This window comes from Elephantulus edwardii, unplaced genomic scaffold, assembly GCF_000299155.1.
Source record: "Elephantulus edwardii isolate Elephantulus edwardi_28Jun2011 unplaced genomic scaffold, EleEdw1.0 scaffold00306, whole genome shotgun sequence".
In the NCBI taxonomy this organism is placed as follows: domain Eukaryota; kingdom Metazoa; phylum Chordata; class Mammalia; order Macroscelidea; family Macroscelididae; genus Elephantulus; species Elephantulus edwardii.
This window is the reverse complement of record NW_006400056.1, coordinates 1413149-1439970: the sequence shown is the minus strand read 5'-3', so window position 1 is coordinate 1439970 and position 26822 is coordinate 1413149. Positions and strand designations below refer to the sequence as shown.

Genomic DNA, 26822 nt, shown 5'->3' with positions numbered 1-26822 from the left:
AGGAAGACTGAGGCCGACTGCCACGTTTTGGAAGTCCACAGAAGGCCCAGCAGCAGTCAGAGCAGGGCTTTAAGAAACTGGCTGGAGTGAACCACACCGTCTTCAACGGTTGGTAGAATCAGTTCATGCCTGAGGAATCTGATTCTTGCTGGCTCCACACTCACAAGTTTGGGAGAATTTGTCCCGTTCCCAGGATGCTCACTGAGGGATTGTGCCGGCTCAGACTCAGCCCACCCAGCTCAGCTGCTGATGGAGATCTGAGATGTCAGCATGCTCCTTTGATGTCAGCTTTAAAGGGCAGCTTTCGGTCAATTTTTCCCCAGTCCCTCTATTGGTGAATTTACCTATACACTTTGTGAAGCTCTTTTTCCCTTCTGTCCACACCAGTTCTCAGGGTACATAACTTAAGATACTGTTGTAAAACTCTTGGGGAGTTCTGAGTGATAGCTGGGACCTGGGGTACCAGTGGGTTACCTTAGCATACTCAAACATGCGGAGGTCCGTGTACATGTCAAGGGCCAGGTTCCCGTGCCCGCTCCTCTTGTACAGTTTGGCAGCTTCATGGAACTTCCCCTGATAGGCAAAAACATCTGCCAGAAACAGGTCATTGTTGGTCTCTCCCCGCTTCTTCCTCTCCTGGAAAAATTAGAAGCACAGGAAACGGTTTCTGAAGCCACAGGCAGGAAGCAGCCTTACAAAGGCTAGGTGTGATGCTATTTCAAGTCAAGCCCTTGGGCCTTCCTAATGGACCCTACCCTTGGCTCCTCGGCTGTTTTGTCTCTCACCTAGGTTTCTGGTGGGAATGCCTAATAACAAAAGCAGATTTCTGTTCCCAAGTGAAGATCAAAAAGGGCCACAAAGATGCAAACCTTTGTTTGTTTAATGGAAATTCCTCAGGATTGTTTTCCTGTATTTCCCTTTAAGGTCACAACCAAAATGGCAGGGCAGGGTGTGCTACTGACTGCTGGAGGCCCCTGAGCTCCCAAGACCGGTGACATCCCTAGGCTTGTGCTCATGATGATAGCAGACCAAGAGAAAGTTTAGGAACTCTGCCCAAGAAAACATGACAAGTATTATTACACAGCTGCTTCTTGACACAAGGTAAGAAGTAACATGTACAGAGCATCCCCTAGGTGCCGGGTACACTGTATGGACCAAGCAGCCAGCTGTCATCTAGTTCGATCTGTGGCTCCCCATGTGCTGCCCAGAACAGAACTACTCCACAGGGCTTTCAAGTCCTTTCAGAAGCAGACTGTCAGGCCTTTATTCCAGGGTGCCTTATGGTTAGTCATCAACACTCAGGCTACCCAGGAGCTCCTACTTCATGCCCAGAGGTGTACAGACGCGCCCACATGTGCACTCAGAGGCTCAGCAATGCTGAGGGTGAAGAGAAATAATCTGCCACATTCCCTCCTCCTGTGTTTGGGAACACCCATTCGTCTACAGTGCAAGCATTTGTAAACACTCAACAACACACAATCTTTCACTCCCAACACTTTCTTTTGCTTGTTTTCGAGCAAGTATATCTCAGTAGAAGAAGATGAGGCACTGACTCAAACTCCTAAACAAGCTGCTGAAAGTTTTAACAGCTGGAGGCAACATGTTTCCACTCACACTCACACACATACACACACACACACACACACACACACACACACACACACACACACACACACTCTCTCCTGCACATAGTTTGGCCTAATCAGTCTAATACACTATAATAGTAGGAAATGAACTGAAACTCCCTCACAACATCAAGAAATAGGTTTCATTAGGCATAAAGTTTAGGCTATATCCATGCTAGGCCACAGAATGACACACACACAAAAAAGTAATTTATGCATTATCAGTATGTACACAGCAACAGGGTCGATTTTCCTACTGCTGGAAGTTCAGTAATATCTCACTTATGCAGAAGGCATTTACTAACAAACGTCAATTTTCTGGAATTATGCTGACTATATAGAAGCAAGCAAGTAAGGTCTTGGAGGAGCTCAAATGGATCTTTACTCACGCAAGTTTATGCTTTTTCAAAAGATAATTTGTGAAAGTCTAACTGGCTCCCCGTTCACAACCATATTAGAACAGGCAGACATTTTGAACTCATAAGACATGATAAAGGATAAGAAATATCTTCTTCATAGAGAAAAATTAGATTCTAGGGCTTCAGATGACTCCAGGTCCTGGCCAGTTAATTCACAAATGAAAGCTACTGATCAGAGGCTCAAATCAAACCCAAGGCCACGCTGGACAGGCGACAGAACAGAGCTGCCTCCTCACGGTGCTGGTGCGCTGAGGGCAGGGAGGGAGGGAGGCCCGCTTACTCACTCAGACAGCAGCATCTTTAGCTAGGCAGCCTGGCACAGAACAAAGAAAGGGAGAGCCTGGCAAAACACACAGCACTGGATTTAGATTCCAGCTGAGCTGCGGGCATGGGCCCTTGAGTAGGTGACAGAGCCTCTCTGGGCCTCAGTTTCCCCATCAAGAAAACAGGGATAATAAAAGCACCTGCCTCCGGGAGCTGTAAGAATTTAAGACTGTGTACACATCGTTCACACAGAGGACACACATATGGCAGGCACTTAATGAATGGCCACTATTATTAGGCCGAGAAGGCTACAAGCTCCTGCAGGCCTCGCCTTCTACTCTTTCCCTGCCGCACTTGGCATGAGGTTTGGCCCACAGCAAATGTTTATTGTGCTGGAGGCAACTGAAGGGACAAGACATTTTGCTGATTTCCTTACTGCATCCATATGGGAATTCAAAAGTATCTCACATTCCCATAGCTTCACAATAAATCTGTGCAGGAGAGAAAATGTGTATGCCTTTTTACAGATCCAGAGATTCAGAATGAGATCCACCAGCACCAGGCTGCCTAAGCAGCTTCTTTGGCCTATCCAGGCCTACATGGTTTGCTTGACAAGGTCACTGTGTTCAGCCAGGATGAGCCAGGCTGGGTGGGAAGGGATAAAACAGCATTCTCTGGGGGCTCATTTCAACCTGCCTGTAGGGGAGGTGCAGTGTATGCGAATGGGCAATGCCTCTGGCACTCACCAATTAAGGGAGAAGTGCTCAGCTATGGGCCAGACAGCAGAAGTATGAACCCACCAGCTGCCCTGCAGGAGAAAATGACTGGACCATTTGCTCCCATAAAGATTTCTGCCTAGGAAGTTCTTTGGGACAGTTCTACTCTGTCCTGCCGGGTCACTGTGAGCCAGAACCTAATTGACTTGATGGGAATGGGAACTAGCTAAAAGCCATCACGAGGATAAGAATCCATTACTGAGAGCCGACTTCATCCCCACTGCAACCCTGCAAAGAAGTCGTATCTTGATGCTCAGAGATCAGACCCCGGAGGGTCTTGTGAGGCTCTGCCCACCTGCCAGGCCACATTCCCAGCAGCTCTCATAGCTGGACAGGCTGTGGTACCCACTGCTCTGAGCTGTGCTTCCCTGAGAAGGAAGGACACAGTTTGTCTTTTACCTCAATGCTGGTGATGAGTTCCAGGTACCGGAGGTCTTGTACTCTGGTGAAGGCCTATGGGTAATAAATAAAGAATAAAATCAATGGTATTCAAATGGGGGTGACTGGGTGGGGGTGTGAGGAGGGGAAAAAAAGCGTGCATTGACAGATCACCCTGTGGTCATGTGGGTTACACCAGCCTGTGAGGTCAGGCTTTATTCCACTAGTCCATTTTTTAAAACAGCAAAGAAAGCCTTCCTGGATCAGTCATTTTGGAACTGGGTAAACCAAAATTCTGGTAGCACACTCCATGAGGAGGCCTGCCTGGAAAAGCCTCTCTCCACGGGACAGAAATGAGCTCCTCTGACACTGAGTGGGTGCGGTGTGCGGAGGAATCGAGCAGAGGGGATGGGGCTGGAAACTCTTGCTGCCTTCCCCTCACCTCATGTTCTAGCTAGAAACCCAACTCGGCGGCTGCGAGCACACTAGGTGGCTTGGAAAGCAGGAGACAGCTATGCTTACCAGAAGGGGTGGGGGTGGGGTGCAATAAACATGGGCACACAGAGCCCATGAAGCTGGGGAGGGGGAAGGGAAAGTGGGGAAGGAATAGAAATGGCTTCTGGGAAGAGACGGGAGGTAGGGGATGAATCACTCTGAGCGTAAAGCCTACAAGTACAGCAATTGCGTTGGATTTACAAAACTAAACACTTTAACCCCTGGGGTGCTAAATATTTCTGGACAGTCCCCTCAGGTAGACTGATACTATCTAAGCCTCTCCTGATAGATGGTGAAAGGGGTTGAGAGGTCCTGATGCCAGCCTACACTGCCATATTCTGATCAAGCTGTGCCTTTTTAAGTGTTCACATGTGAATCTAGCCAATACATGCCTAGGAAAGGCAGTGCTAGAAGCCTGTAGACTTTAAAATACTGAGAAATCTGACCACCACAGCCTTTACCGAGCTCCTGACTTCCATCCTGGAAAGGCCGGGGGTAGAAGTCCATCTCAGCGCTAACCACTGTGAGGCTCCGCTGTCTTCTGTGCCACGGGGCCATTAGCAACGCCAGGACCTGGGGGCCCAGAAATGCCTACAATATGGCTCATTTGCTCTGTTCCCATCAAGCGTTTGCATCTAGAAGGGGGAGTGGACAGATTTACTCGATCCCCCTCAGCTAAGAGCTGCACAGCAATGACTGAGATTCCCTTGAGAACTCTACAGGAACATGGGCGGGGCCAACGGAGCAAGCACAGAGCTTGTCAGCTGGGTATTCCTCAAGAATTATCCCTGGAGAGAGTAAAGTGGGCATCACATGAGCAAAGGGATGGACGACAGAGAAGAGCGCCTGTATTCTCTGTTAAAGGTCTGATAAGCAAAATGTGTAGGTCTTGGTTTCCTTAAAGCAACAAGAGATCTGGACAACCTGGCGGATGGCAGAGCAGGACACAGAAGGGGCATTCCGTGCCTTGGCCTGAGCTCTGGGACTTTCCAGCTGTGGGCCTGCACCTCCTTCTCCTTGTCTCTCAGTTCCCGCTGTCTTCTTTGTTCACCTCTCTAAGATTCCTTCTAGTTCTGCTGGGGAAGTATTCTAAATTCCCCCCTAAGAAAGTGGTGTTCAAGTTCCTTTGGCCAGAAACAGTATGCAGAGTCGGGGGGGGGGTGGGGGGGGCGCCTGGTCACTGTGGTCAGTCACGCGGCCCATGAATAACCTCAGCCGATGGAACAGGGAAGGGTGGGAACAGGACCATGGTCGGGTGCTAAGCAGCGCTCTCCTGCCATCTAGTGGACAGGCTGGTCTATTACTGGGAACAATTCCCTACATTTCAAGATCCCCTGGGCTGGCTGATAGACTTAGGACGCCTTGGGGGTTTAGGATTTGAGTAAAATGACAGAGTTTTACTATATGCTCAAAATCTTGCAGCTTTAATACAGTCATTTCTGTCCCCAGGGAGTGCTTGAGAGGATGAAGATTGGGTGTCAGATGCTGAGCCCTTAAAAAGTCTGAGGCCTCACCCAGGGCAATGAGAGTGGTATGAAAATGAGGAGGCTGCTTAGTTGCTAGGTGAGGAGCTGGGCTTGCCTCCATTCCCTGCTTTGCTATTCTCTGCCTTGCCTGGCATTTCCGGGTAGGGCAGGAAAGGAATACTCCCTCCTTGGAATGCTTGCTGCTCCCCTGAATTATTAAAGCCTTTCTCAATTACTACTTTTCTGATACTTAATAGACTTAAAAACTTAATAGAGGCAATTATGATTATATAGCAATCATTTTACTTGTTTGAGTGACAGGTAGCATGTGTATAACCATTTCCAGTTTGAAAATTCCTTTTGTAAGCTTCATATTTGCGCCAACAGCACTGTAGGAGACTCCAAAAATGGGAGGTCAGGGCCACATGGCCTGGGTGCAGCAGGGCTGCTTTTCAAGCAGGCTTCTGGGTCCTAATCCATCTCCAACTGGATCCCAATCCATCTCCTCTCACCTCTGACGTCCTGACCTAACAAAGGCATGATTCACTTAGGCTCATCTACGGCACTGTTCTGCAGCTCTTACCTAGGGGAGACAGAGTTAACCTGCCCACTCCTGCTTCTAAATGTGAGCCCCTGAAGTAAGAACAGCAGACAGGGCCCATAAGGACAGCAGATAGGGCCCATGCTGTGGTCACTTCAGGGCACATGGGCCTTGGTGTAGTAGCAATTCAGCAGCATAGACAAAATCTATGTCTGACTGATGGTGGAAAGAGAGAGAAAGAGGGAAGGGAGGCGAGGCGACAGGTGGAAACTACTCCTTCCTTCTCACCTCAGGTTCTAGGTGAAATCCAACTTGGAAACATGGCTGGGCTTTTTCTAAGGCGCAGAGAGGGGTCAAATATTTTTAGCCACTTCTGTAATTTGAATAGATTGTCAGGAAATGACACTATGAATCAAGTTAATGAATCCTGTCTGTGTTGCCATGAAGGTATGAGGGAAGTGACTATATTTCTCTCAGAAGAGGAACACTTGAACATCTCCTTCCTCTGTACTAAGCTGAGTGCTGAAAAGAGCAGCACTCATAAACAGTGTAATGTTTAAGCCAATGATGAGAGATAAGGCTTATTAAGTGTCTGTTATATGCTAAGGGAGTTCTAGTGACCTAGTGCTAAGACACTGCACTGCCAACCCAAAGGCAGGTGGTTGGAATCCACCACCTGCTCTGCAGGAGAAAGATGGGCAATCTCCTCCTGTGCAATTTACAGCCTCTGAAAAACCACTAGGGGCTACAGCTGTGAGTTGATTGCAACTAGATAAACCCTAAGAACCATTGGAATTTTATGCTAGGCTCTTAGCCAGATGCTCTACATATATAATAGCTATTTAAATTGACAAATGGACTTTATTAAATGTTTATCTTGTGTTAGGCTTTCTATGCATTACTGCATTCCAGCCGTACAGAACCACGGGGACAGTTCCTATCATTATCCCCATTTCACAGACAGCAGCGTTAGAAAAGCTATTATTACCTTCCCAGGGTCTCTGTGAGGAATTGTCCAAGGCAAGCTTGGAACCCAAGTCAGTCTCACTCCAGAGGCACAGTAGCTTGCTCCTGACCCTCCCTAAGTCGCCTAGACCCCTTCTGATTCCTGCTGAGACCCTTCTAAGACTGGATAAGAGAACTCTAGCGGCCTGTTTTGCAGAGTGCTACTAACCAAAAGGCTGCCTCTAGTGGTTCGAATTCATCAGTTGCTCTCCACAGGAGAAATTTGGGCAACCTCTTCCTGTTACAATTTGCAGTGTCAGAGCCCTGTGGTGGATCTCTGGGTCAGCACTGACCCCATGGAAGTCAAGGGGGGGGGGGAGGCAGACGTGTGCCTACCTTCTTTGCTGTTTCAAACTCCAATCCTTCTAAAGCTTCCATGGCCAACTCGCGCCAGTCATTGTCTGTCACTCCCAAGCAGGCGATCTGGTAGGCTTCTTTGAACATTTTCCGATCCAGGTACTGGTACATTGGAGCAGACTGTAGGGTTTTATCAAAAGGGCAAAAAACAATGGAGAGTCAGGTTCATATAAGACCAACTCCAGATATGAGTGGAGACTCAATTACAAATACCCACAGAGTCATGTTAAATTGATTTCACAGGATCTTCTCAGCTGTGAGCAGCCACCTCACTTTTCTTTCTCTTCTGCCATCCCGTTCCCAGGGGAGGCACAGGTATCAGCCACACAGACGCCTCACATTACCTGCCTCTCCCCACCTCCTGGTCCACCTCAGGCCTTAACCACTCCCCACCCTAAGGGAATCCTGGCTAGACCCCTAAGGTCCTAAAATAGCTAAAATCGCAAAGCCTTCTCTGACCTCAGTTCCTACCTCCATCACCAGCTCTTACCCTTTGCCCAGATCTCCTGAAAGTTAGAATAATGAGAATTTTCTAATTTAGTCATTAAATCAATACCTCCTGCACAACACTTTGTACTTCACTGTTGTATTCCAAACATGGAGTCACTACAGGCAGCCCTCGGCTTACAAATTAGATCCATTCTTGTGTCTTTAAGAATTCAGATAATGTTAAAGAGCAAACATAAGTTAGGAGTTATCTGTAAAGTGCACATTTGAAACCTGGGGACAGATTTAAGCTCCTCTCTCCCCACTGCTCCCATCCCTGGACAAGAAATCCAGCTAGGGCCTGCTACCCTAATTGGCCAGAGAAGCCAGTTCTTACACAAGATGATGTACATTTTGAAAGGAAACCAGAAATCCCATGAGTGGATATGATCCTTCCCCCTCCTCTCCCTCCTCAAGCCAAAACCACAGGCTGGCTGGAGACAGAGGCGACAGAGAACCAGCCTTTGTCTTGAGGCTGTTTTCTGAACCCTTGGCAGTGTGAAGCTGCTGCATCAGCAGATGTTCTCAGGGGAGACACTCTGGCTACTGAAGCTCAAGGTCCTGGCACAGGAAGCCCTGGCCAGACCAAGTCAGGAAGCAGCACTCCGCGTTTATGTTTGAGGTCAGGATGCCCAACTGACGAAGAGGAACTTTCCTAAGCAGAGTCTTTTGGCCTGATGAAGGGAGCTTGGGTTTCTGGGAGATGTGATGTGAGGCTGCAGTGAAGCAGTCCAGAAGGGTTGTCCCCTGCCCCGACTCTGCTTTTCTCTTTTCTTGGATCTGAATCACATTTATATCGTTAAGCAACTGCTCCCTGTCAGGCACGAGTGGAGGGACTCTCACAATAATTTCTACAGTAATTAGTAAGGAAGGCACTGACGGTGTGGATAAAGATACTGACTCCAGCCTGGCCCTTTACCAGCAGCCATCCAGGAAGGAAGGAGGGAGTAAGAGGAGGTGTGTGTGTGTGGAGGAAGTGTAGACGGGCACAACCTGGCTGAGGGGCAATCTAGAAATAGATCTACAAGTCCTTCAAAGTACACAGCCTGTGGCCCAGCAGTATCTCTTCTAGGAGTTTACATCAAGAAGTTAATTTGGGACAGATGCAGAAACTTAGCTAGAACGGTGTCCACTGAAGCACTATTAACAGTAACAATGGGGCAAAGGGGGAGGGAGACGGACAGTAGAAACGCCCAATAACAGATGCGAGCTGAGTAAACTGGGACCGTGATGAGAGAAAACGCAGCAGTTAAACAGTATGGGGGGGTGGGCGGCAGGCAGTGAGGGGTAATGAACACAGCAGGAGGCTTCCTGAGGCTCCAAGTGCTTGTGTGTTCACTGTGGCTTTGGGGACATGAACAGGCAACACAGGTGAAATCAAGATTAACCCATAACACACAGGTACCAAGAAAACATGGGGTACTCTTAACAAGGGGGTGGTGGGCTGTCTCAGTGTCATGGAACCATGTCGACTGCTGAGTGAAAGGCCAGATTATTAGTTTAGACTACTAATTTAAGAGTCACTAACTCATTCAAAATGATGCTTCTCCAACAGAGGAATGTCAGTGTAGATGAACAGATGGTAATACAAGAAGGGGGCAAACAGTTTCTATTTCGTGGCCACGGGTCTCAATTATGTAGGAAAAAAGTCATGAGGCAGTATTTACTAAACAATCCTTGTCTTTGTTTTCAAATGTTTCTATAAAATGATGTGTTATCGTTGTTACATGTCATTGAGTTGCCTGCTACTCATAGTGACCCTCTGAAACCTATCCTGAGCCAATTTTGCTTTATAGATCTTAAATACATTTATAAGAAAAGTCTGGGTGGGTCATTTTTTAAATTTTTTTCTTGTTGTGTTACGTCGAGTCAGATCCGACTGGTACAGGAGGAGACTGCCCCTCCTCCAGCAGAGCATCAAGTGGATTCGTACTGCACGCCTTCAGGATTGCAGCACAGCTTCTTGCCACTGGGCCACCAGAGCTCCCTTTGGGTCAATTTTTTAAATACTTAAGAGTGATTCTCTCTTGAAGGTAAGATTCTGAGGGCTCAAGTTTCTCTCTCTGTTAAAATTCTCCCACTATCAGGCAGGCAAGCAAGCAGGCAGGGCCAACTGTGACAAGCCCACCACCACTGCAGTGTCAGCCTCTGCTCTCCCGTGTTTGTGCTCTCCTCTTTCCTTACCTCATACACATCTCTCTCTCACACACACACACCCATCCATCACCTCTGTGTGTGTGTGTGTGTGTGCGTGCGCGCACATGCACATCTCCTGCTAGACTACTGGCTTTCCTGGCTCACTCCATTCTTCCCCACATGAAACAGCTCAATGAGGCTGAGCTTTTCACCCAGAGCAGCACAGGTTATTTGGGATGAAACGGGACTCCAAGTTTAAGTTCGAAGTGCCCTAGTTGCCGCCATTCTTACCTCTCCTCCCTCTTTCCTCATTACCCCTTTTCTCCAGTTTCAACCAAAGGGCTAGGCTCCCTGGGCTGTGTCTGCCCTGCCATCTTCAAGAACCAAAGGTTACCTGGGGCACCTCCACAGCTGACATGGAGAAGACATGCAGGCAGAAGATCTTGGAGCCATTGTAGCCGACTACAAAGCCCTGCAGCTTCTGCTGGTGGACAGGAAAGGTGCTGGCTTTGATGTTGAGGTAGCCTCCTCCCGAGAAGCACAGCATGTCCTCACATTGGGTGTTCCAGGCCACACTGTTGGCATTTGGTTCCTAGGAAACAGGGATGGTGAGATCCTGTCAGCTCACCTTGCCCTTTGACGTCGTTTCCTCCTTTAATTCAAGCACTCTTTCTAATGACAGGATTATCCTAACTCACTAGCAGGGGGATGGAAAGAAAGAAGAATCTGAAAGAAATTAAGACAGGCACCGGTGAAAGCTCTTCTGTGCATTCCTGTGTTGTTTGAATCTCTAAATGAGCACAAATAACTTCTGGAAAAAAGAAATAACTGTTGTTAGGTGTTGTCGAGTTAAGTATGACTTCTAGCAACACTCTGGACAACAGGTTGAGTCCTGTCCTATCCTGTGCCATCCTCATCGTCTCTCACATACTTGATCCCTTTGTTGCAGTCACTGTGTCAACTCATCTTCCCCACTGAAAGTTATCCTCTCTCTTGGTGACCCTCTATCCTTGCGAACATGATGTCCTTTTCCATAGGAGCCTGTTGGTTTAGTGGTAAAATTCTCACTTTCTATGCAATATACCTGAGCTCTATTTCCAGCCAATACCCCTTCTGTGTGGTCACCATCTGTCTGTTCCTGCAGGCTGACAAGGTGCTATCATGTGGAACCAGTTTCAGTGGGGCTTCCAAACTAAGGCAGTCCAAGGAAAAAGGCCTGGCTATCCGTCAGTGAAAAGCCTGGATCACAATAGGCTGTGTTTCATTCTGTGGTGTATGTGCTCACTGTGAGACAGGAGTCTAGTTTTAGAACCACAGTAACACTAAGTGGAAAAACTCAGCAGACAGCGACTCTCACGTTTGTTAAAGTATAGCTACACAGGGTGGACCTGTTAGTATTTGCTATTTTCTCTTTTTTGTTTGGTTAATTTGGTTGTTGTGTATATTTGTGATGAACAACTATTGTTTAGAATAAGAAAATGGACCGGGGGGGTGGTGCTAGGAAAAGAATATATAGTCTCTGCATTTATAATTTTCTCAATGTAAAAATACAGTCACCCTGGGAGACACGCCTCCTCTCAGACTTTTCTGCTCAGCTCTGGAGCCGGAGGGACCAGCAGACGCTCGTCCTCCTCTGCCCGTCTGACTCTTTCACAGAAGGCAGGGATTATTTTTACAACAAGAAAAAGGAATATGGCTGTTTTCATTTGCAGAGGCAAGGGCAATGGGGAGGAGAAAAAGCCAGTAGGCAAAAGAATAGTGAACGTTTATGGCTCTTGAGCAGGTCGGAGAATTACCCTCAGAAATGTCATCAGAGGGCCTGGGGCGGATGCATGCTTTCCTGGCTGGTGTGGGGTTCTGGGCTCAGACCCACATTCACCGCTGGAGGTCTACTAACCTACGTCCAGGCACACGCACGAGAGAGAGAGAGAAGACAGAGAGAAAGAGAGAGAGTGTGTGCGCGCGCACACGTATGTGTAGGGGATCCAGGAAAAAGGCAAGTAGTACTTAGAGCTCTTCTGTGCCACATACTGAGGTAGGTGCTGTAATATCCTACAGCAATTATGCAAGCAATAAAACAAACGCTATTCCATTTCAGGGATAAGGGAACAGGTTCTCAGAGCTTCACCAGCCTGCTCAAGTGATGCAGGCAGGGTTAAAGACCAGGTCTGTCTGAAGGCAAAGCCTGTGCTCTTCCCCCTCAACCTCTCCGCTTCCTCAGTGACATGAACTTCTCTCAACTCGGGGTCACCTCTGGGCTACTGGGAGGTAATCCTTTCATTAACTGAGAGGCAGCTTGCTACTCCAGGTAATCTCCCTACTGATTCTGTTACCAAGGACAAGTTGAAGACTGAACTCTGCCTACGACACTGGGAAAGTCTGCAGGGGCCAAGGAGAAGCCAGTGAGGAGACATTCCCATCTTGGTTGGGCAAACCAGTCCCGACCAGTTACAAAGTCCTTCACAGGCCCAAGTAGCTTGAGTCCAGCAGAAAGCCAGCAAGCTGTGGCCTGGAGCTGATGGGCATTCTTCCTCAGTGACACACTTCCTCCAGCCACGAAGCTCAAACAACGCCTATGCCCCCAAAGGTCGAAGCTGTCTGCACTCAGCTGACTCAGAACATTCCTCTGAAACAGCAGAAAGGAGGGTGCTCCCATCTCCTCCCTTCTTTCAAACGATAAAATTGACTCCGTTTCCTTACTACATCTTGGGTCACATGCATTGAGGCAGCCTTCAACAGGCAAGAAGCCAATTCTTAAAAAAGAAAAACATCATTGTATTAACCCACTTACTGAGAGTCTGCAATGTAGTCTACTTAGATGATTTCACTGGCTGCTTGCAAGAACCCTGTCAGAAAGGTGTCACTTGCCCTCATGTCACAAAGTTTTGAGAAGCTTACCCAGGCCCTGTAGCAAGTGAGCGGAGAGCAAGAAAGTTGTAGGGGTGCTCAGATTAGAGCCTACACTTGGACCTCTGCTTCATAGTTCTCCTCCAACCCTAACCAAACCCACTGCCACTGAGTGGGGTCTGGCTGGTGGTGACATTCTACCTATAAATCTTTATAGGAAGAGACTGGAGAATGTCCTCAGTGACAAAGCCGAGGATGGCTTGATTCTACTCTAAAGGACTACATCTGGGGGTACTCTCAGATCCCACCTGAAACAGCAGCTCCTTGGAGTGAATGTCATACACCAGGCATGTGTCATGTTCATCCACCACCGCCAGCTTATTCCGGGAGGCACTCAAGTCCAAGCACCGTACAGCTGTGGCCTGCTTGAGCAGGACAATGGCAAAAGGATTGTCCACGAAGATTTTTAGGATCTGGGGAATGTTCAGAGAAAAAGGTACATGTGACCATGGGAATAAGACCTTGACCAGGGTCAGTCTGTCTGTTGGATTCTTACGTGATCGACAAGAACAAATCCCACCAACTTCACTGCATGTGAATAAAAAGACTCATCAAAAGGATGCCTGGGGGACCAGAACTGTGGTTCATCAGAAGTTGACAAAACAAGAGCAAGCCCAAGATACCCAACTCACTCATGTCTCAAACATCTGCTCAGGCTGGGGGTCTGATAAGGACTGAAAGACAAAGTCAGGGGACAGGACCTAGGCAGAGATGGGCACCACTAATTAACAAAGGAGAAGGCTACTAAGACTGGTGATCCTGTCACAGCAAACGAATAATGACGATGGTGAGAGCTACCATTTATTGTCTGTTTTTAACAGCCCTGTGAGAGAAGTATCACTTTCTCTATTAAAACCTGAGCATCAAAGCAGTGAAGTGACTCCCAGAGTTACACAGGCAGCCAGCAGCTAAAGCTCAAGCCTGGGTTCAGTGCTCTGACCTCTAAGCCCAAGCCCTTCACCACCACACTGGAAACACTTATTGCGAAAAGTGTGCTGCTCTTGCTCCGCCACTGCCTTCCCGTGGCGCCCGCTGCTCTCAGATGCCGTGATTTCCACACTCAGGAAGACCTGACAAGCTTCAGCCACGAGCCATCTGCTAGACAGCTTGGTTCTTGGGCTGAATTATATTTTCACTGTCACATTTCTACATGGCCCACTTAGAACTTTTCTTATTTTGAGAAAAGAACATGCACACAGAGAAATCTGTTTAACTTTGCGTAACCCAGATTTTGCCACACCAAAGGACTCATTTTCTTATAATTTCTATTGATATCCTAAAGACCTAGCATTCTCTGAGATACATGCTGGTAAATGCTGCCCTGGCCCATGCATTTCCCTAATATGTCCCTAAATAAAGTTACTCTCTTTGTCTGCCTCCCCAGCAAAACACTGAAGCAGCCTCTCTAACAAATCTCCACCTTCTAGGTAACCTTAAGCCCACTAAGCCACCCCACTAAATGCTGCCCAGAGGCCACAGTGCCAACTTGACTATGACAGACTATGAATCAGAGGACTGCTGCTGTGGGCCTGAAACTCTGCACTACTCTCCAGTGAGTCATGGAGAGGGACCACCCTTCTCCTGCTTCTGGGAAACCACCACTACCACTACCATGTGACGACTGGTTCACACCCCTTCACCTGTAGTCGGCCGGTGGCCTGTGGAGCACTCACCTGCCCATTCTTCAGGCCCACTAGCAGACCTTCTCTTCTGGGAGGGCCACCAATCACTTTGATATAGCGAACGAGAGATTCCATCTGCCACTCTCGCTCCTTCACACCACTGAAGGACAGGCACTGTAGCTTCTTCTCCTGGAAGCAAAGCACATCACCATGGGCAACTGAGAGAGGACATGTTCCCGGCCTCCCAAGGAGAGCTTCATGTACTAAGGGGGATAATCTCCTATATAGGCACTGCTCTAATCCTATCTTGGGAGTTCTAGAGGCCTAGTAGTAAACCCAAAGGCATGCAGTTTTAATCTACCAGCTGCTCCATGGGAGAAAGACAGGCAATCTCCTCTTGTGTGACTTACACCCACTAAATCGGGACCTAAGAATCAGTTCCTAAGAATCGGTTCCAACTCAATGGTATGCAGCAACAACAACCAAGCCTATCTAGTCCCCAGGGTTGACATCTTTAAACCATCATGAAATCTCTCCCACTGAGTGCACGTCTTCAATGCTGGCCTCAGGCAGCCTCAAATGAACGTCTACTTGTCACATGTTCTATGGGCATCTCAGAGTTACTTTTCTTTTAGACTTCTAGGAAGAAATTAATAGTATTTTACACTACTGTGATTCCTAAAGGATTTCTTCTATTTTACCACTCTTTATAGGCTTTGTATAGCATTGAGACATATGATGCTGCTGCTGTTGTTAGGTGTTGTTGAGTATAACTCCTATCAATCCTATGAGCAACAGATCTGAACCCTGTCCTTTCCTGTGGCATCTTCACAATCTCTGGCACACCCAATGCAATCGCTGCAGTCACTGTGTCAATCCACCTGGCAGAGGGTCTTCCTCTCCCCTGCCTTCCCTACATCTTTCCAAGCATCATGTTCCTCTCCAAGAAACAGCCCCTCCTAGCAACATGCCCTAGTATGTCAGATGAAGCCCTTGTATGTATGCCTCAGGTGAGACCAAATCCACCTCAACTGCCAAGAAAGATGCTGAGCTGACCTTCCCCCCCGCAAAAAAAATCCTTCCAAACTCTGTTTGCATTGACCTGGATATTTATTTTAAGTAATAAAGTCTAGGTTGAGAAAAATTTTCTGCAGGGGAAAAAAAAACAGCCCTCAGGAAGCAAAAACAGCTCCTTACTATTTTTGAGTTGTCAAAAAGTTTTATGCATATGTGTTTACCAAAATAATTTTAAATTTTCATTTTGAAGGGATACCCATTTGTGTTTTAAATTATTAAAATATATTTAATCTAATCCCAGTATAACAAAATGCTCTGCTGCACAAAAAGTATTCTCAGTTTACAGCTATAGCTTTCCAGCAGATCCTAGGTCGTCTAGATGAAAGCAAAGAACAGGCACGTGTGGCCAATTCTGAAGTCGTGCCCTGGGACCCTGCCCTGGCAGGACATGGCCATTGGCTGGTCTGACTCTGCCCACACAATGCTGCTCACCTGACAGAGGATGATGTGGTCAGAACACACCACCAGAAGGTTGCACTCAAACTTCTTGACAATCTTCTCCTTCACCCGGTAATGCATGTCTGACGAGTCATCTGAATACAACTCATAGATGAGGATTTTCTCTGGCAGCTGGATAGCTAATCGATTTTTGTAGATGGCAATTTTCTTGACAAGCTCTTTGCATTTAATCCGAACTGTCAAAGAATGAAAAAAAGAAAATCCAGCTCTAGCAAGAGGCTGTTAAGTAGAAGGCAGAGAAATTAAAAGCTATCATTTACTTAATGCTATTGGCAATTAAAATGAGCCACTCTCATCAAAAAATCTTTAAAGAGTGTCTAATATGCACAAGTGGGGGGATTCAAAGTCATATGCAATACTTTCCTGTTGGTCAAAAGCTTGCAACTAAGTAAGGAAAATAAAATGTCATCACTTGCTGAATCTAAACCTAAAGTCTTCTGCAAAGCACTAATGGTCTCTGATGATCTGGGGCCTATGTGACTGACCTCACCTCTGGCCACTCCTATTCACCACTCTTGACATGTCTGGTATAGATGTGGCTCTTAACACTCTCACTATAGACCAGGGGGAGGACAGCTGCCTAGAGACAACCTGGGAGCTGCACAAGTGGCTACATCCTTATCACCACAGCTGGGACATTCACACAGAAGTGCTCACAGATGGTGATGAACCACAGCCTGGATCAGTGTGTGGTGGACAGCATGTCAGTAAATGAACACACTACAAACAAGTGGATCCTTAGCCCATCTAATCAGGATGGCTACTAGGTAAGCAAAGGAAGAGAATGAGGTTTAACTTGGACTGACTGCACTAGGACAGGCCCTCTGATCTTCTGCCCAAAGCCTGGGCTTTGCCCACTGCCTCAGCTTATCTCAGAGAAAAGATTCACCAGGAGGACAGCAGAGTGCAGTGGGAGAAACACCCTTGGAGAGACTTAGACTGGAAAGGACGAAGGTCAGTCACACTACTCTTACTCATTACAGGTGATCCTTTCTGAGCAAAAAAAATCCATGTACCACATTACCCTTAGAATTATCTGTTAAATTGTGGTGCATATTTTTTCAGATAGGATTCTTATTTCAGACAAAAATTATTGCTTTCATTAAGGGGGGAGAAAAGCAAAGAGTAGTGGTCTAACAGGTTTTTCAAAAGATTAGCACTTCACATGCCCTTTCAGCAGCTCCCTCCCCTGTACCTCTTTCTGCGGGCACAGGGGCCATACCTGCCTCTCACCTTTCTGCTCAGTGATAAGGTGCTGCACAATGACATTTGTCATGCTGTCTCTGTAGGCGTACCGGTCCTTGTAGAGCCCATGGACTGTGCTAAAAATTAGTTGATAGAAGGAGATGGTACCATCCTGGCAACCTACCACCTGCAGCAAAACAGAGTTGACAACTCTCTGCTCTTTGAAGAGAAAAAAGGGTCATTTCTCATTTGTTAGGAGCAAACAGCAATGATGTGACTTGCTAAACAAGACCTTCTCAAGGAAATGTTTTAAGAGAAGAAACTTCTTCTTACCACATAATTAGAATCAGGCTTCACTTTACACGTCCACACCCAGGAGTTCTGCTCCCCCACTGCCCCAAGCCGTACTCCATCCTTGGTGAACAAGGACACTTGCTTGTCTGAGCCCCCCAGCAAAATGAACTCCCCTTTAGGAAAGTAGCTGATGCAGCAGGGGTCAAAGTTCAGTGACCGATCCTTCCCAATCTGAGAAGAAAGAACATATACCAAAGGAAAAATAATTTCAGAATCCATTATAGTTTCAGTATCATTAATTAATTAATCCTCCCACCAAATTCAACAGCTGAAAAGGAGCCCTGGTAGCACGGTGATTAAGTGCTCAGCCACCAAAAGAAAAGTCAGTGGTTCAAAGCCACCAGCCTCCCTGCACAGGGAAAAATGAAGCAGTTTGCTCCTGGAGCAATTGTTGTTGAGTACCACTGAGTCAGAACCGACCACAGCTGACCCTCCAGCAGGTTTTCAGAGGCAGTTAATTGCACAGGATATTGCCCATCCTTCTCCCACGGAGCAGGGACTGAAGCACAGCTTCTTGCCACCAGAGCTTCTTAGGCCACCAGAATTCCCTCTGGAGAGACTACAGCCTAGGAAACTCTATGCGCAGAGCTACTCTGTCCTAAAGGTGGCTGTGAGTCACAATCTATGCAACAGATATGGTTTGGGGTTTTATTAAGAGGGAGAAAAAAAGGGGAGCTAAGCTCTGGTGGCCTAGAGGTAAGTAGCTGGGCTGTCAACCTGAAGGCACATGTTTTGAATTCACCAGGTGTTCACGGGAGAAAGCTATCTTCCTATGTGATCTACAGCCTCTGAAAACCTGCTGAAGGGTTCTGAATCTGTTATAACTCAATGGCACACACAACAACGAGTCAATCTTGTCTCCTACATTACTGCACCATAAACAGCCTGTTTCTCTCCTCCGAGAGCCTGCTACAGGCAGCTCTCAGGCAATCTAAAAGCCTGACAGTCAAGGATGGTCTTGATCACATAGATCTTATTCCTCTCACAACCAATTTTAGTTGGGTTGTTTGTCCCCTAAATATTTTGCTTAACTTAGTATATATAAATGGATATATAGATGGATTTTTATTTTAAACTATGTTCACTCTAATATTTTTACATCAAGTGTAATGTATGGATAAAAAAACTCTACACATTTAAAAGTGTACAGATGAATGATTTAGTGTATTCAGAGCTGTGCGATCACCAACACAATCAATTTTGGCATGTTCAGCAGCCAAAACAGATTCCTATACCAATTAGAATTCACTCCTCATCTCCCTCCAGTTCTTGGAAACTAATCTACTTTCTGGTTCTACGAACCTGCCCTTTCAGGTGTTTAAAATAAATGTTGCTATTATGTACTGTCAACTATGATTCACAGCAAGCCCATGAACAATGTATCTGAACCCTTCTCTATCTTGCATCATCCTCATCATCTCTGATATTCTTGAGCCCTATGTGACAGTCACTGTCACTCCATGTTGCGGAGTGTCTTCCTCTCTTCTGCTAATCCCTCTACCTTTCTAAGCATCATGTGATTGTCCAAAGACTGAGCCTTCTAATAACTGCCCCAAAGTATGTGAGACAGTTTGGTCATCCTCACCTCCAAGGAGAAACCTGGTGGCACCTTCTCTGAGACATATTACTTTGTTCTGTCAGCAGTCCATGGGATACTCATCACTCTTCCCCAACACCACAAGTCCAAGCCATCAATGCTTTTTCTGTCATTTTTATTCACTGTCAATTTTCAGATTCCTCGGAAGGGATCGAAAAGATCATGGCTCAGATCAGGTACACACTTATCTTTAAATTGACATCCCTGCTTCTTAGCTTTTTGGTGAGGTCAATGACTGAAGATTTCCCCATTACAACCCGTCTTTTGATTTCCCGACTGCTGATACCAACGGTATTGTTTATCCAAGCAGATGAAATTGTTGACAACCTCAACACTTTCTCCATCAATCATGATGTTACATACTGGCCCGATGGTGAGGGTATTTTTCTTGTTGTTGAGATGTAATCCATATTGAAGGCTGTAGTCTTTGATTTTCTGCAGCAAATGTTTTAATTCCCCTTCACTTTCAGCAAGCAAGGTTATGTCATCTGCATATTGTAGTGTGTTGATGCATCTTCCTCTGATTCTGATGTCATATTCGTCTTCATAAAGTTGCTTTTCAAATGATTTGTTTAGCATAAACATGTATGGAAAAGAATTGAACGGGTAAGGAACAGGATACAACCCTGACACATACCTTTCTTGATTTTAAAAGCTTGAATATGACTGGGATGATAGCAGAATTGATGACTTTGAGGTGTGGTGCTGGAGAAGTGTTGAAATATACCACACACTGCTAGGAGAGAAAACAGGTTCCTCCTAGAGAGGGTGAAACCAGGCTGCTCCTTGGAGGCAAGGATTCTGAAGCTTCGCCTGACATATTTTGGGCATGTTGCAAGGAGAGACCAGTCCTTGGAGAGGAACGTCATGCTTGGGAGGGTAGAGGGACAGCACAGGAGAGGAAGACCCTGCCTGAGATGGATTAATTCAGTGACTGGGGAAATGGGGGTAGGTGTGTCAGAGACAATAAGGTTGGCACAGGACAGAGCAGGGTTCAGAGCATACATAGAGTCATTATGAGTCAGAAATGACTTGATGGTACATAACAACAACAACACTGTTCACTTGCTCTGTCTGGACAACAGTCTCTTGTTCTAGATACAGGTTTTCCATAAGCACAATTAAGTGTTCTGGGATTCCTATTCTTCTCAATGTTAGCCATAATTTGTTATGATACACACAAATACCTTTGCAGTCAATAAAATACATGTTGACATCCTTTTGTTATTCTGTGCTTTCAGCCAAGATCCAGATGACATTCTTGGTGCCATAGCCTCTTTTAAATACAGTTTTAATTTCTAGCATTTCTCTGTCAATGTACTTTACTAGTTGTTTTTAAAAAATCTTCCTCAGGGGAGCTCTGGTGGCGTAGTGGTAAGGAGCTGCAACTACAATCCCAGAGGCGCATGGTTCGAATCCACCAGATGCTCTGCCGGGGAAGGAGGGACGATCTCCTCCTGTACCAGTCAGATCTGATTTGACGGTACACTCACACAAAAATAATAAAATTTAAATAATAAAATTTAAAAAAATTTTAAAAACCTTCCTCAAGATTTTGATTGCATGTGATATTAATGACATTGATGTTGCAATGTTAAGTGCTGTTGAGCCCAGTATAACTCATAATGACCCTAGGAACAATGAATCTGAATCTTGCCTTATTCTGTGCTGTCCTCACCATCTCTGACATACTTGAGTCTATTACCATAGCCATTTTGTCAATCTAGCTGATGGTCCTCCTCTCTTTTGCTAACTCTCCACCTATACAAGCATGATGAACCTTTTCTAAGAAATGGCCTCTACTTTTAGGAGGGACTGGAGAGCATTACGCTGAGTGAACTAAGTCCCACAAGGACAAATACTGTATAAAACCATTATTGTAGAATGAGTATGAGGATACAAGGCAGGGGTAGGGAGCTTGGAAATAGAGGGGTGAGGATGGGGGGCGAGGGTGTTAATCATAGGGTTGCACAATTCGATGGGTGGGTGGAGTAAAGGAAATGGGAAGGATCTTTTGTGAAAAACAATGTATTCAAACTTTGTAAATATATCAGAGTAATATAAAAGATTGTTTTAAAAGTATACACAATATGGGGGGGTGGGGAAGAAATGGCTTGTCCTAACAATGTTTAAAGTATGTGAGATGAAGTTTTGTCATGCGTGCGTCTAAGGCGTACTCTGGTAGCACTTTCTCCAGGACATATTTATTTGTTCTTTTGGGTAATCCACAGGATAGTCCGTTATCTTCTCCAACACAAGTCAAAGACATCATTGGGTAGGCCATGGGATATTCCATTCTCTTCTCCAACACCACACCTCAAAGCCATCATTCGAGACTTACACATTCTGTTGATCATCCTTTTGGGTTTAGGAACTAATACAGATCTCTTCTAGTCAGCTGGCCAGGGAGCTGTTTTCTAGATTTCTTAGCACAACCACTGAACATATCCAATTGGTATTTATTCCATAAATTCTGGGGCCTTATTTTTTGCCAATACCTTCAGTGAAGCTTGAACTTCTTCCTTTATTACCACTAGTTCTTTATTATATGCTATTCTTAAAATTATTGTGTCAGTCAATTCTTTTTGGTACAGCTGTTGTTGTTGTTGCTGTTGTTATGTGCCATTAAGTCGCTTGCAATTCATAGTGATCCTGTGTACAGAAGCCCTAAATGTCGTTCTATCCTGTGCCAACCTCACCATCTCAAACACACTCATTCCCACCACTGCACTCACAGAATCGATCCATCTCATTGAGAGTCTTCCTCTCCTGCGCTGTCCCTCCATTCTCCCAAACATGATGTCCCTCTCCCAGTCCCTCCTTGCAACATGCCCAAAGTATGTCAGACGAAGCTTCAGAATCCTTGACTCCAAGGAGCATTCTGGCTTTACCTTCTCCAGGACAAACCTGTTTGTTCTCCTAGCAGTCCATGGTATGTTCAACACTCTTCTCCAGCACCACAGCTCAAAGGCACCAATTCTCCTTCTATCATCCCTAGTCACTGTCCAATTCTCCGATGCATAGCACGTAACTGTGAAGACTATAGCCTGGATCAGGCACACCTTAGTCTCCAGCCTGATATTGTTGCTCTTCAGTACTCTTGAGAGGTCCCTCACAGCTGACTTTCCCAATTTGTCTCCTGATTTCCTGGCTGCTGTTACCAAGATTGTTGACTGTGGAGCCAAGTAAACTAAAACTGTTAATTATCTCAATATCTTCACCATCCATACTGATGCTGCCAATTGGCCCAGTGGTGAGAATCTTTGTTTTCTTGATATTGGGCTTCAATCCATATTGAAGACTGCAGTCCTTGACCTTCTGCAGCAAGCTCTTCAGGTCCTCCTCAGTTTCAGCAAGCAGGGTTGTTGACGATTCTTCCACCAATCCTGATGCCACATTCTCCTTTGTACAGCTCAGCGTCTCAGATGATCTGTTCTGCATACAGATTGAAAAGGTATGGAGACAAAATACATCCCTGATGGACCCCTTTCTTGATTTTGAGCCAACCACAACATAGACTGAGAAAAACACAGAAAACATCGAACAATTCAAAACAACTATGCAGAATTAAATAGATAGAATAAATGAGGAATTAGAAGCAATACAAACACCTCAAACTGAAATTCAGAACAGTAAGACTAAAATTGCAGGAATAGGTAACGCACAGGGTGGGGGCTGGGGAAAGAGCAGAATTCCAGAAACAAAATTGGTGAATTGGAGGACAAATCTCTCAATACTAATCTGTTCGAGGAACATTCAGAAAAAAGTGAAGAAAGCATAACAATTATTTGGGATAACATCAAGAAGACTAACTTATCTATGTTTGGAATTCCAGAATAGGAAGAGACCAAAGCACAGAGAAAATCATTGAAGATTTCTTGGTAGAAAATTTCACAAACATTATGAAAATAAGCATTCAAGAAGCTGAGCAGACTCCCAACAAATTATACTTGGAAAGCAAAACACTAACACATCTTAATAAAATTTTCTAAAATTAAAGAAAAAGAGTACTTAAAGCAGAAGAAAGGAAGTTGCCTGCAAGGAAACACAGTAACACTAAGTTTTGATTTCTCAGTAGAAATCATGCAGGCAAGAAGGCAGAATTCCACACCCTGAAAAACTGTCCATCAAGCATGCAGGTGAAATTAAAACACTGCCTGATAAACAAAAACTAAAGAAATCTGTGTAATCTAGAGGAAGCCTATTAAGAAATCCTACGGGTGCTCTATTTACTGTGAGCTAAGAACAGACAGCAAACCAAAATTAACATACAGCATTCAGAAACTGGCTCAGATGCAGAAATATACAAAGTACATTAAATATATGATACTAGGAATAGGGAACAGAAAATCACTACATACATGAGAACAATGACAATGCAAAAATAGGAAAAAGACATGCAGCCACAGAAGTTATAAGTGGAGAAGAAATCAGGATTTCAAGATAAAGTGAACTGTTCAAACTCAGAAATAAAATATTATACAGTAACCTCCAAGAAAATGAGGAAATTTCTCAACAAAATTTTAATTTTTATAAAATATTAATTTCTAATTAAATAAATTTCAAGGCAAAACCAGCACAAGAGACAAAAAAGAGCACATGAGGACATAACTATAATTAACACCTGTGCATCCAATGACAGAGTCATAAGATACACCAAAATTTTAATAAATTTAAAGAGACAAACAGACAACTCCATAGTAATAGAAAATTTCAATATACCAGTTTTGATGAAGGACAGATCACTAGGAAGAAAATCAACAAAGATGCAGAAAAACAAAATAATACAATTAACTAACTGGACCTCATAGACATACACACAGTACATCCCCCAACAATGAATGAATGAATGAGCTCAATATTCATTCTCCTCCAGGACATACGGAACATTCATCAGAATAGAATATATGTTGGGATACAAAGCAAAAACCTCAACAATTTTTTTAAAAAAAGTATTAAAAAAGCCTTTTCGTTCTTTTGGCACCACCATGGCGGTCGGAAAGAACAAGCGCCTTACAAAAAGGAGCCAAGAAGAAAGTGGTTGATCTATTTTCTAAGAAAGATTGGTATGATGTAAAGGCGCCAGCAATATTTAATATAAGAAATATTGGGAAGACATTAGTCACAAGGACTCAAGGAACCAAAACTGCATCTGATGGACTCAAGGGTCATGTTTTTGAAGTGAGCCTTGCTGATTTGCAAAATGACGAAGTTGCATTTAGAAAATTCAAGCTAATTACTGAGGATGTTCAAGGCAAAAACTGCCTCACCAACTTCCATGGCATGGATCTTACCCGGGACAAAATGTGCTCCATGGTCAAAAAATGGCAGACCACGATTGAAGCACATGTTGATGTCAAAACCACCAATGGTTATTTGCTCCATCTATTTTGTGTTGGTTTTACAAAAAAATGCAACAATCAGATTCGGAAGACATCTTATGCTCAGCACCAACAGGTCTGCCAAATCTGGAAGAAAATGATGGAAATCATGACCCGAGAGGTGCAGACAAATGACTTGAAAGAGGTGGTCAATAAATTGATTCCAGACAGCATTGGAAAAGACATAGAAAAGGCTTGCCAGTCTATTTATCCTCTCCATGATGTATTTGTTAGGAAAGTAAAAATGCTCAAGAAGCCCAGGTTTGAATTGGGCAAAGTCATGGAGCTTCATGGTGAAGGTGGTAGCTCTGGAAAAGCTACTGGAGATGAGACAGGTGCAAAAGTTGAACGAGCTGATGGTTATGAGCCACCAGTTCAAGAATCTGTTTAAAATTCAGCCTTTTAATAATTACAAATAAAAATTATTATTCGTGGAAAAAAAGTATTAAAAAGCATCTTCTCAGACCATACTACTATAAAATTAGAAATCAACAATCAGATCAAGGGGGGGAAATGTCAAACACATAGAAACTAAATAAAACTCTCTTTAGCAATATTGGCTAACAGAAGAAATTGATTAAATTTCCTGAAACAAATGATAATGAAAACACAATATGGAGCTTACTTTTCAATATGACTTTTCTAGCCATTATATGACTTTGTTATGTAGATGAGGATTGGCTATCTACAATTCCACAAATGGATTGACCGTCTCAACAATCTACAAGGGGATTGGCTAGCCTTGCCAATAAATTGAAAAGTTTAGCCATGAAGACAGATCTTCTGGTGCCACAGAAGGGAAAGCAAGACGATGTAGGCAGTTCTTCCTGTTCCTGCTCCAGCTACACCTATGGCAGTAACACCTACAGCCAAAGTGGAGACCTGACGTGAGATGGAACCTTGAGAGAGGAGAGCCAAAATTGGCTGGACAACCGGGGATGGAAAGCCAATATAGGTAGGACTGAAAATTTGGGAATAATGAATGCCATGAAGGCTCAAGGCTGAAGTGCCAGTGTGCACATTTTGGGAGATGCCTTGACCGTATTCTGTTATTAACCTGGATTACAGCCTTTTGACTTCCTCATTATAGTTCTGTATGATCTGTGAGCTATTTGGACCCAGCAAAGAAGTAAGATTGGTGTTAAGATTAATATAAAGAGGTATGGGAGCATGAAGGACATGTCTGACTTCATGGGAACTGCTTTGTTACTACTGATGCTATTGATGAGGACAGGTCCCCTTTGTAAAGTCAGTAAAGGTTAGACATGGCTGTCCACACGTGGCCCTTGCTCTTTTTAAACAACATATCAAAATCTTTGGGACACAACAAAGGTAGTACTCAGAGGTCAATTTATAGCAATTAACATATACACCAAAAAGAAAAAAAAGAACTAAAATCAACATTTTAACCTAACCTCTTTGATCATTAGAAAAAGAAAGGCAAGCAAAGCCTACAGTGCCCAGAAGAAAAGAATAATAAAAAAGAGCAAAACATAGTAAATTAAAAAATAATAGAAAGACTCAATAAGACAAATTGGTTCTTTAAAAGAATAAAACTGTCAAGGCCCTGGAAAATCTAACAAAGAAAAGAAAGAGATGAAAATAAGACAGACATTAAATGGGTAATATCACAACAGAACCAATGAAAATAAAAAAGACAATAGCAGAATACTATGAAGAATTAGCCTCCAATAAATTTGAAGAACTAGAAGCAATGGAAAAATTTTTAGAAAAATTTTGTCACTCACTGACTAACATAGACAGAGGTAGAAAATTTGAAAAGACTACTAGCGAAGAATTTAAGTAGGTCATAAAAACAGCCCCAGTCAAAATAAGTGCTAGCCTAGTTGGCTTTACTGGTTAATTCTACCAAACATTTGGAGAAGAGGTAATACCAATTTTATTAAAACTTTTTCAGAATATAGAATAAGCTGGAATACTTAAGAATTTGTTCTAGGACCAAGTATAACCCTGATACCAAAGTCAGGCAAGACATCACTCAAAAGAAAATTAGGAACCAATATCCCTCACGAGCATAGATATGAAAATTTTCAACAAAATTGTAACCAACAGAACCCAACATCTTATATTAAAAAAAATCAAAACCCATTCATCACAATCAAGTAGGATTCATACCATGTATGCAAGGTGGTTCAACATTAGAAAAACACTTAATGTAACTCACCAACTCAACTCAAAAAAAACAACAGGTCATCTCAAATGATGTAGAAAAGGTATTTGATAAAATTCAACACCCTCTCCTGATAAAAAAAAATCACTCAACAACATAGG

At 44.5% G+C, this 26822-nt stretch overlaps 1 protein-coding gene across 1 annotated transcript in view; it reads right to left on the bottom strand.

The window, feature by feature from the left end:
- The window catches only part of IFT122 (intraflagellar transport 122 homolog (Chlamydomonas)), a 75942-nt gene that overhangs the window by 21335 nt on the left and 27785 nt on the right, over positions 1-26822 (bottom strand). The window contains exons 8-16 of the mRNA XM_006901039.1: positions 17532-17723; positions 17247-17385; positions 15987-16189; positions 14529-14666; positions 13104-13268; positions 10343-10540; positions 7306-7446; positions 3484-3537; positions 475-636 (exon numbers count right to left, since the gene is read on the bottom strand). Of these exons, the coding sequence (XP_006901101.1) occupies positions 475-636; positions 3484-3537; positions 7306-7446; positions 10343-10540; positions 13104-13268; positions 14529-14666; positions 15987-16189; positions 17247-17385; positions 17532-17723 (1392 nt within the window). The remainder of the gene's footprint in view (positions 1-474; positions 637-3483; positions 3538-7305; positions 7447-10342; positions 10541-13103; positions 13269-14528; positions 14667-15986; positions 16190-17246; positions 17386-17531; positions 17724-26822) is intronic.